A 12,065-nucleotide genomic window follows, 5' to 3' on the forward strand; every position below is an offset into this window, starting at 1 on the left:
GGAAACATGGAAAAACCCTGTCTCTATACAAAATACAAAAATTAGCCAGGCATCGTGGTACGCACCTGTAGCCCTTGGCTGCTTGGGGCTGAGGTGGGAGAATTGCTCGAGCCTAGGAGGTTGAGGTTGCAGTAAGCTGTGTTCACAACACTGCACTCCAGCCTAGGTGACAAAGTGAGACTTTGTCTCAAAAAAAATTTGTATTCTCATTGTGAAAAACATAAAAAAGCTAAAGTATAAAACAAAATCTACCCATAATTTCACAGCTGAGAGATAACTTCTGTACCTATTTTGAGTATTTTCTTCCTGTTATATTTTTCTAGTCATATAAATGGGTATGTTTTTTAGTATGCAGTCATGCACTGCATGATGACTTTTTCATCAGTAACGGACCACATAAACCATGGTGGTCCCATTAAGATTATACTGGAGCTGAAAAATTCCTATTGCCTAGTGATGGCGCAGCTGTGCAATACATTACTCGCGTGTTTGTGGTGATTCTGGTGTAAACAAACCTACTGTGCTGCCAGTTGTATAAAAATATAGCACATACAATTATTTATAGTATATAATACTTGACAGTGATAATAAACTACTATGTTACTCTACTTTTTATTGTTATTTTAAAGTATACTCCTTTTACTGATTAAAAAAAAAGTTAACTGTAAGATAGCCTCAGGCAGGTCCTTTAGGAGGTATTCCAGAAGAGAGCATTTATATCACGGGAGGTGAGAGCTCCATTCATGTTATTGCCCCTAAGACCTTCCAGTGGAACAAGTGATATTGATAATCCTGACCTTGTGTAGGCCTAGGCTAATGTGTGTGTCTGTATCTTCATTTCTCACAAAAAGAGTTTTTAAAAAGTTTTTAAATTTAAAATGTAGAGAAACACTTACAGAATAAGGATATAAAGAAAAAAACATTTTTTTGGAGCTATAAAATGGGTTTGTGTTTTAGGCTTAGTGTTATCACAAAAGAGTCAAAAGTTAAAAAAAATCTAAAAGGTTACAAAGTAAAAACTTACCATAAGATTAATTTATTATTGAAGAAAGAAACATTGTAAAATAAATTTAATGTAGCCTAAGTGTACAGTGTTTATTATAAAGTCTAGTAATGTGCAATAGTATTTTAGGCCTTCACATTCACTCACCACTCAATGACTCATTCAGAGCAACTTCCATTCCTGCAAGCTCCATTCATGGTAAGTGCCCTATACAGAGAGACCATTTTTTATCTTTCATACTCTATTTTTACTGTACCCTTTCTATGTTTAGATATTCAAATACCATTGTATTACAGTTACAGTAGGTAACTGTATTAGGCAACTGTATTCAGTACAGTAACATGCTGTACAGGTTTGTAGCTTAGGAGCAATAGGCTACACCATGTAATCTAGGTATGTGGTAAGCTATATCAACTAGGTTTGTGTAAGTACACTCTACAATGTTTGCACAATGATGAAATCTCCTACTGATGCATTTCTCAGAAAGTATCCTGTCATTAAGTGAGACATGACTGTACTTGGGACATGTCTCTGCCTATGTATGTATGTATGTATGTATCTATCTATCTATCTATCTCTCTATCTACCTACCTACCTACCTATCTATGTATCTATCTAATCTATCTATATTTTTGTATTGGTTTTCCTCACTTTTTCATTATAAACAAGCATTTTCCCACATCATTAAATATTCTTTGAAGACAGAATTTAATGACCTATGTGCCTCCTTTATGGTGCTTCTTTTGTGTCTTATATTTCTATACTGTCCTCTCACGTTTAAAAAAATTACCAGAGGTTTTTGGAATCTTTGTTATTAAAAATTCTAGTTATCTAGTAGTCATAGCTACTTCTACCTGAGTTTATGAGTCCCTGTCCATGACAAATAACAAATAAATAAATTGGGTTTCTATTTAGGAAGTCACTTTTTTTTAAGCTTATGTAATGGGTTTTGTCTTGATCTGAAGTATTAGAACACAGGATCATTTTATTGGATTATGTTGGATTTATTTGGCAAATCCAGTTCTCTTATCTCCAACAACCTGTGTTTGTGACTGCTTGGATATGGGTGATTTTAAAGAGTAGTGAAGAGCATGGATTGTGATTACATCTTTACACTTTAGTAACTGTGTGACTCCATTGCATTTTACTCCATTGCATCGCACCTTCTTTTCAAGATTAAAGACTAAATGATACCATGAAGTACATAGCCCAGAGCCAGGGTGATATTGAATATTCTTGTTATTTTTCTTGTCATTGTTGTAATTATGAGGTCTTTGGCCATCAAATAGAATAAAGCTGACTAGCCTTAGTTGAGACTGAAAAGCATCAGAACTTTTCTTTACCCATTTGAAGTAACTGGCCATGGAAGAAAAAGGCAAATAGCCCATTTTAATTCTGGACCAGCAGGAAGGCATGTTTGTCTGTCCTAAGAAACTCTCTCATAGGCAGCTTCAGAATTTGCAATGAGGCAGCTGCATTAGTGCATCTGAAAAGTTCACTGCTGTGACTGGAATGTTGAACAGCAGTTCCTGACAGTCACCGAAATGCATACTGGGGTCTCAAGGAACGGACTTATGACTTCATTTTCATTATTCATATTGTTCAATACGTAGTCTGTCTCTATATAAATGCAGTGTTGCTTATTATTATGGATGACAATGTTAATACCTGTGGCTGCTATTTATTGAGTGCTGACTACATGACTTTGTGCATTATCTCATTTAATTTAAGGTTTTTGTGCATTATCTCATTTAATACTAGTGACTGCTCTGCGAGGCTGTTATCGTCATCCCTGTTTCATAAAGGAGGAAACTAAAATTTAGAGAGGTTTAGCATTACCTAATAAGAATTTTAACGTTGGTCTCTCTGACTCCAGAATCAGAGCTTGTAGCTTTGCTTTTAGCTCTACTGTTTTGGTTTTGTAATTACTGCATAACCTCATTGATTCATTCAGCCTGAGAATCTACTTTGTTGAGAATATACTTTGTGCTAGGTCCTGTTCTAAGTGCTTGGGTTATAGCATGCAGACAAAGTCCCTGCCCTCCCAAGGCCTATTTTCTGTTAAATATGATAGAATATTAAGTTACCTTTAGGTGTTTTACTCCTAGAATAAGCATTTGTGTGAGGCTGTGAGTTATCTTATTCTTGAGCTTTAGGAATGTAACTGAAACTTTGTATAAGGCTGAGTATACCTCCTAGGCTTAAGAGAGGATTATTTCTACAAAAAAACTGGAAGCTAGGGCATGTTCTGTTTTAGGCATCAGGCTGTTTATTTTAGCACTGGCTTTTTAGCCCTGGCAGACTCCTCAAATTGGAGACATTCTTACTGATTACTTTAAGAAGCTTTTAGAAGGTTTAGAAGGTTTATTGTTCATGATAAAGCTACTTTTTGGTACCTTGGTTTCTTTGACTTCCTTAAATGTTCTATAGGTGTATGGAGCAGCATAAAAACTTTCTTTCTTTAGGACATGCCGAAAATATGTCAGACAAACCTAGAACAAGAGGCTTAATTGCTTCATAGAAAATATTTTCAAATTCGGATACAGTTGAAAAATAAATGATGAATCAGGGAGGTTTAATTTCCATCCTTAAGAATGAATTATTATAAGAAGATGATATCTTAAAATGTTTTTGTTAATGTCACATTTAATCCATGTGGAAGCTGAAAATAATTTTAAATACCCTTAGGTAGAGGCTATGTTATATTTTTTTACCTAGGGAATTATCAGTAAATACTATGAAGTATGTATCCTTGTGAAAAACTAATTGCCTTATTTTTGCATTGGAAATACAAGTGAACCTTTTTGGTCCCATACAATGCAAATGGCTTGTGTATGTTCCTTTTTTTTTTTTTTAAGTCCTTTGTCTAAGAAGGAGGATCATTGGCAAACCAGCTAGCTGTTCACTTTGGATTTTGACATAGCTTCTCCTTGGGACCCTAATGACAGACTCTCTGATAACCAGTGCAAACTCCATGAATATCTTTCATTTCTCTAGAAGGAGGTGTGGATTTGCAAGGCTACCAGCTGGATATGCAAATACTACCTGACGGGCCAAAGAGTGATGTGGACTTTTCAGAGATTCTTAATGCAATACAAGAAAGTAAGTTTCACTCAAACTTTAAATTCTCCGTGAGAGAATAAACTATTAATACTTGGGAGGGGTAATAAACTAGAAACCTTAGATGCCAACTTTAAAAAATATTAACAAAATGATGTCTTGAAAGAGATACTGTGCAAAATCATTTTGAGACTAGAAGAGATAGTGAAAGTGAGATTTAATTTGTGAAATTGAATCACATAATAGTGGAATTTTTGAAAAAGCTATAGTGGAATTTTCAATTCTGCATATTGTATTTCATGTTATAATAGTAAACCTTGGAGTATTGTAAATTTTTAGATTTCTTGATTAATCATAATCAAAGAAAAACCTTTAAGAAACCAAAATACAATTCCTCTGCTCAAATGGAAGTCATAAGAGGGAAATGTTGATGGAGCAAAGTGAAATCAGGAACTTCTTCTGCAAAATGAGTATCTGGAGTCATTGATGATGGGCTGCATGCAAGAAGTGAACTCTCATTTTCTAAGCATTTTGAGTAATCAAGGTTTGCTCTTCTTTGAGTATTTTACTTCTGTTTTATAGCTTTCACTCAGAATTTTATCAGAATCAACACATTTACTCAAGTTAAATATTTAGCATTGAGGATGGGTGATGTGGTGTCACATACTAAGTCATTACCATTGATATTTCATTATCAGAGCCCTAATTCTAGATGATGAAGCTCCTTTTTTAAGATCAAATAATTTATCTCATGTTGGATTTGAGGGATTTTGATGTGAAGAACATTGCATAAACAACCATTGCATTTTTTTCATAATTCTAGTTTTGGGACATTGCATTTTCTTTTCTTTTTTATTATTATACTTTAAGTTCTAGTGTACATGTGCACAATGTACAGGTTTGATACATAGGTATACATGTGCCATGTTGGTTTGCTGCACCCATCAACTCATCATTTATATTAGATATGTCTCCTAATGCTATCCCTCCACCATCCCCCAACCCCACGACAGGCCCCGGTGTGTAATGTTCCCTGCTCTGTGTCCAAATGATCTCATTGTTCAGTTCCCACCTATGAGTGAGAACATGTGGTGTTTGCTTTTCCATCCTTGTGATCGTTTGCTGAGAATGATGGCTTCTAGCTTCATCCAAGTCCCTGCAAAGGACATGAACTCATTGTTTTTTATGGCTGCATATTATTCCATGGTGTGTGTGTGCCACATTTTCTTAATCCAGTCTATCATTGATGGATATTTGGGTTGGTTCCAAGTCTTTGCTATTGTGAATAGTGCCACAATAAACATACATGTGCATGTCTTTATAGTAGCATGATTTATAATCCTTTGGGTATATGCCCAGTAATTGGATGGCTGAGTCAAATGGTATTTCTAGTTCTAGATGCTTGAGGAATTGTCACACCGTCTTCCACAATGGTTGAACTAATTTACACTCCCACCAACAGTGTAAAAGTGTTCCTATTTCTTCTCCAGCATCTGTTGTTTCCTGACTTTTTAATGATTGCCATTCTAACTGGTATTAGATGGTATCTCATTGTGGTTTTGATTTGCATTTCTCTGCTGGCCAGTAATGATGAGCATTTTTTCATGTGTCTGTTGGCTGCATAAATGTCTTATTTTGAGAAGTGTCTGTTCATATCCTTTGCCCACTTTTTGATGGGGTTGTTTTTTTCTTGTAAATTTGTTGGAGTTCTTTGTAGGTTCTGGATATTAGCCGTTTGTCAGATGGGTAGATTGCAGAAATTTTCTCCCATTCTGTAGATTGCCTGTTCACTCTGATGGTAGTTTCTTTTGCCGTGCAGAAGCTCTTTAGTTAGATCCCATTTGTCGATTTTGGCGTTTGTTGCCATTGCTTGTGATGTTGTAGTCATGAAATCCTTGCCCATGCCTAGGGACATTGCATTTTCTTGTTACTTTTCTTATGAATAATTTTATGCTTTTTAGTTATCCCCATTTATCATTATACTGTCCTCTTGACCTTATGAGATAATTATTACCTCCACCTTACAGATGGAACAACTGAGAGTGGGAGAAATTAAGTGACAAGGGAACATGATAATAATGGAGACCAGACTACAATGATGACTGTTTGTTCCTTCATTTAATTCCTTCATGAATATGCTCAGTACAGGAATTAAACACATTGAGTTGAAGGATCCTGAAACTGAAGATGATGCTACTTTTAAAAGAAATGTTTTTAGCAAAGAATATAAGGGGACCAGCTATTTATTCTGGTTGAACAATCCCTTTATATTACACTAATGAATAAAAGAGAAAAACTATCCACAGGAGAATACAAATCAAATTATTAGACATTGGAGAAAAAATAACTTTTCATGGAAAGTTATAAAATTATGTAATTACTTCACTTGATTTGAAAGATAGGTCGTACAGTGCTCAAAGAGTTTAAATTTTTTTCAATAAATGATAAAAGTCAGCTTCCATGCAAGTGCTAGAGATGAACTTACATTTAAGGAGGGGGAGCTAAAATGAACTTACATCAAAATGAACTTAAGGTTAGTAAGGTACTATTTTTATAGTAATTTTTATTACCAGATCTTAGTAAAGACATGTTTGTATCTGATGTTAACTGTTCTGTAGTTTAGAAGGGTGACCTCTCTATGAACAGGTACAGGAGTATAAATTTATGAGTACTTAACAGAAAAAAAAGGAAATGTTACTTGACTTTAAAATGTAAATCCAGCCCTTTATAAGTTTATGCATTTTCTACTGCTTTGGAACTAATTTATTTTCTTATTGCAAACAACTTTTGTGCTAATTAGACTTGAGAAGCTGCCCACACAGGCTGGGTCATTTCTGGAAGGAAAGATTTGGGGCCATTCAGTCTCTAGGTTCCAAATATGATCGAAATTTTTAGCCAGTTCATGGAAATCTCCAAGCATAAAAATAGGTAGCTTGGTACTTTAAGGGACTGTACCTTAGATTATTGTTTCTGGAAAGCTTTGAGAGACCATCATTAAGTGTGTAAAGAATATAGAATTCTGTGACTGGCCCCAGTGTGTGATATTCCCCTCCCTGTGTCCATGCGTTCTCATTGTTCAACTCCCACTTATGAGTGAGAACATGCGATGTTTGGTTTTCTGTTCTTGTGTTAGTTTGCTGAAAATGATGGTTTCCAGCATCATCCATGTCCTGTCAGAGGGTCGGGGGCTAGAGGAGGGGTAGCATTAGGGGAAATACCTAATGTAGATGACGGGTTGATGGGTGCAGCAAACCACCATGGCACGTGTATACCTATGTAACAAACCTGCACGTTCTGCACATGTACCACAGAGCTTAAAGTATAATAAAATAAAAAAGAATATGGAATTCTGAATATCCATCTAATTCCTCTCTTTTTTGTTAAGATTAACAAGATGATGGAAAATTTTCACTTTTTTCTTCAAATGTATATATATGTATGTATATATGTGTATATACATACATATATATACACACACACACATATATATATAAGACCTTCAAGATCAAGCTAGAAGTGCATGTGTGCATGCTTACATGTGTGTATTTGTGTGTGTTTCAAACATTTCTTGAGTGTCTGGGGTAGGCCAGCCATGATGGTATTTTCCCAAAGTATCTCTTTTCAATCTTAACCCTAAGTAATAATGGATAAGATTTTCTACATTTTAAAGGTGAAAAACCTGAATATAGCTCCCCAAGGATATATGGTTACTATGGGATACAGTCAATTTTTAATTGTATGTTAGTCCTTGTTCTGCTAAATACTAAATTAAATAAAAATAATTACAAAAAATGAACTACTTTGTGTTTTTAAAATTGTATTATATTTTCACATCTTGATGCAAACATTTCACCACCATGCTTCTACATTGCAAAATACATTCACAGTATTTTATCTTTCAGTGTGCATACCCTAAGTATAGCCTCATCTATTCTAAAGATATCTCAGAGTGGCTGGCCATTCTCAAGTGGTTTTTCAGAGCCTCCATATTAGATGTACAGCTTATAAAAAAGAAAAGAGTTATTTGAATCATCCATCCATCTCGCCTGTCATGTGTCAGATACTGTGCTAGGCATAATACCTTAAGGCAGTGGTGAATGTTTGGCACAAAGTCTAATTCATGAAAAATAAAAACATTTTCAGATCACATCTTGTTTTGGTGTTCAATACGAAAACAACTTGATTGCTTTTTTAGGAAAAGGCGTTTACATGTGAAAGTATAACAAGGGTGTGTGTGTGTGTGCGCGTATGTGTGTGTGTGTGTATGTGTGTTTGTTTCTTTTCCTTGATGTTATTTGTCCCTTCCTCTCTATTCTCACCCTCTCACCCTTCACTCTCCATTCCAAGATGGTAGCCAGGTCCCTTGAACGCCTTTGTTTCAGCAGAGGTTTGTGTTACTTAAAGTTCCTGCCTTTTGTTTTCTGAAAGCCTGAGCTTCCAAGACTGATGCTCCGTTGGAAGAAGAAATTGCAAGAGAGGTGCCCTGTAGAGGGAGCCAGGCTTCTGGTAGGGTGAATGGAAAGGGAGGGAATGGCTATGTTGCTTGCCTGGGAGACTGCGTGGGAGCCACATGAACTGTCAGTCACACAGAGAGTTCCTGGCCTGAGAAAGGAACTTAGGAGTCTCTGGGAAGGGGGCAGTCTCATCCTTCTGTTTCTTTGTTTTATCTCCAGTGCCTTGAACACAGCATGGAGTGTGGTAGGTGCTTACTAATATTTGTTAGTGACTGAGTGAATGTGTGGAGTCACTGGAGACTTGAAAAGCGGGCAGCTCAGTGGTAACCAGTGTATCTTGGACACCTGACTGATCTCTCTAAATGTTCTGCTCTCTACAAAACTCCTAGGACCTTAGCACAGTTCTGGATACATGAGGCAGGAAAGTGGGAGTGTCAGCAATAACTGAAATTAAATTGTCCACGAAGCCGGTGCAATGGGAACTTGGAGATAGATTTAGTTTGATGAAATGATAACAATATTACAATGCAATTCCTACTCTTGAGTTCATCCAGTAAGATTCAAACCCTCCATCCGTGGTTTAAGGAGTGGAGTGTCTACTCAAATCTTATGTACAGTAGCATCTATTGTAATAAAACAAACAAACAAAAAGAAAAACACTGCTTTTTTAATCACCAAAGTTTTCAAATCCGAACATTTTAAGAGGTAAGCATTTAAAAATATTTCCTTCTGAAATTTGATTGAGAATCATGTCTTAAAGCTCTGCAGTTCATGAATCAGGCGTATGTGTGTGTGTACGTATATGAGCATTTATTATATTAGCTAGCTACTATGAAGCATATCATTCAAAGGTTACACTGAACTTTTTCATTCTTGCTTTAAATTATTTTCAATGTCCAGCCCTTTTTAGAGACCATTCATGCCCCTGCCATTTGTTGCCCACCCCTCTTGTTTTGTTCCTAGTTTTTCCTTTCTTGATTCCCTGCATATCGGGGTATAGACTGTAGGGACACTGTTGAGTGGCATCCATACCCTGAAAGACATGATTGTGTTGCATTCCATCAGGTTCTGATGAAGGAAAGAGGGCACAAGATAGTGTTTGCAATGAGACCTGAGGACTTACAAGGATTGTGGGATCATTGTTATCCTGTGGACTGTTTGTGCTTGCACGTGTGTTTACATAATCATATGGCTGTGCCTACATTAGGGGTGGTGTGTGCTTTCGTGGCTGAGGAGACTGAATCATTTCTCAGTGACACTGAGTGAGTCACTTTGAATCTAATTCTTTAGATTTTCCAATTTTATTTTTAACCTGCACGGTCATGTCATTTCAGAGGAGCAGATGGCAGGGTTTGGAGGTATGGGGGTGAGCGGGGGGCTGGCATATATTGAGCAGGTAGTCTTTTCTGGCAATTTTGTGGCTGACCTTTTACCTATGTTATTTTATTTAGTCTTAAACTCTCTTTGCCTTAATTTCCACATCTGTAAAAGGAAAATAGTAATAGTACATCTATGTAAAGCCTTTAAGATAGTGCCTGGTACACAGTCAGGGGTGTATAAGTGTTGGCTGCCACCTTCGTCTTTATTCCTCAATCATTCATCCTGTCTGGGAAATTGTATTTCCATATTTAGAAGATAAAGAAATTAAAGCTTTAATAAGATAAATATCCCAATCTAATAGCTAATAAGGGGAAGGGCTGGCATTTGAACTCAGGTCTGTCTGAATCCAAAGCTCATGCTCTTTCCAAAGAAGGTGAAATTATGGTCAGTAGACTTGGAGGATCTTTTATGCAGAGTGTGAATGACCTCACTTTATGTTATGAAAAAGTCGCCAAGGCTAACAAATGAGCAAAGATTGAATTAGGCACACAGTTCTTCTCTAAATATCATTCCCAGGACTGTAAGAGGTGCCATCATCATTATTTACCTTGCTATAGAAGTAACCAAGGCGTCCGCCTTTCCTTTACAATGAAGCAGTAGTAAGAGAAGCTCTTCTTAGCAAATACGCTAAATCAGAAACGAGTAATGATCTCAACCCCATTGCAGTGTGCTGGGGGTACATACAATACCATCATCTGTGCTGTTTTATAAACATTGCCATTATTGAGTCAGGCAATGACAATGACATCTTTTATATTTTAATTTTTAATTTTGGTGGGTACATAGTAGGTGTATATATTTATGGGGCACATGAAATATTTTGATACAGGTGTACAATGTGTAATAATCACATCAGTGTAAGTGGGGGTATCCACCACCTTGAACATCCATTCTTTCGTTGTGTTACAAACAATCCAATTATAATTTTAGTTTTAAATGTACAATAAGTTATTATTGACTCTAGTTACCCTGTTGTGCTATCAAATACTAGATCTTATTCATTCTATCTAATTATATTTTTGTACCCATTAACCATCCGCACCTCCCTTCCACTCTACTACTCTTCCCAGCCTCTGATAACCACCATTCTACTCTCTATTTCCATGAGTTCAATTGTTTTTAATTTTTTGCTCCCACAAATAAGAACATACAAAATTTGTCTTTCTGTGCCTGGCTTATTTCACTTAGCATAATGACCTCCAGTTCCATCCATATCATTGCAAATGACAGGATCTCATATTTTTATAGCTGAATAGTACTGCGTTGTGTATATATACTGCCATTTTCTTTATCTGTTCATCTGTTGATGGACACTTAGGTTCCTTCCAAATCTTGGCTATTGTGAATAGTGCTGCAGTAAACATGAGAGTGCTGATAGCTAGCAAACTGATTTCCTTTCTTTGGGGTATATACCCAGAAGTGGAATTGCTGGATCATATGGAAGTTCTATTTTTAGTTTTTTCAGGAACCTCCAAACTGTTCTTCATAGTGGTTGTACTGATTTACATTCCCACCAACAGTGTGTGAGGGTTCCCTCTTCTCCACATCCTTGCTAGCAGTTGTTATTGCCTGCCTTTTAGATAAAAGCCATTTCAGCTGAGGTGAGCCCTGATTTCCAACTTTATTTTACAATGAAATGACATCTCATTATGAAATCTGAACATTTTACAATGAGATATCTCATTGTAGTTTTTATTTGCATTTCTCTGATGATCAGTGATGGTGAGCACCTTTTCATGTGCCTGTTTGCCATTTGTATGTCTTCTTCTAAGAAATGCCTTATTCAGACATTTTGCCCATTTTTATTTGGATTATTAGATGTTTTTCCTCTAGAGTTGTTTGAGCTCCTTATATATTCTGGTTATTAATCCCTTGTCAGATGGATAGTTTGGAAATATTTTCTCCCAATCTGTGGGTTGTCTCTTCACTTTGTTGATTGTTTCCTTTGCTGTGCAGAAGCTTTTTAACTTGATGAGATCCCATTTGTCCATTTTTGCTTTGGTTGCCTGTGCTTGGGGGAAATCTTTGCCCAGTCCAATGCTCTGGAGAGTTTCTCTAATGTTTCATTTTAGTAGTTTCTTAGTGTGAGGCCTTAGATTTAAGTCTTTAATCCATTTTGGAGCTGATTTTTGTATATGGTGAGGGCTAAGGGTCTAGTTTCATTCTTC

The 12,065-nt window shown here is 36.3% G+C and overlaps 1 protein-coding gene across 5 annotated transcripts in view; it reads left to right on the forward strand.

The window, feature by feature from the left end:
• The window catches only part of ANO4 (anoctamin 4), a 406,193-nt gene that overhangs the window by 206,019 nt on the left and 188,109 nt on the right, over positions 1–12,065 (forward strand). For 3 of the 5 annotated variants that reach the window (XM_021922815.2, XM_021922816.2, XM_021922817.2), the window contains one exon: positions 4,001–4,105. The exons of the other annotated variants lie outside the window; for them this stretch is intronic. In XM_021922815.2, the coding sequence (XP_021778507.1) occupies positions 4,001–4,105 (105 nt within the window). The remainder of the gene's footprint in view (positions 1–4,000; positions 4,106–12,065) is intronic. 5 annotated transcript variants of the gene reach the window in all.

The sequence above is a fragment of the Papio anubis genome, chromosome 9 (genome assembly GCF_008728515.1).
Source record: "Papio anubis isolate 15944 chromosome 9, Panubis1.0, whole genome shotgun sequence".
Classification (NCBI taxonomy): Eukaryota; Metazoa; Chordata; class Mammalia; order Primates; family Cercopithecidae; genus Papio; species Papio anubis.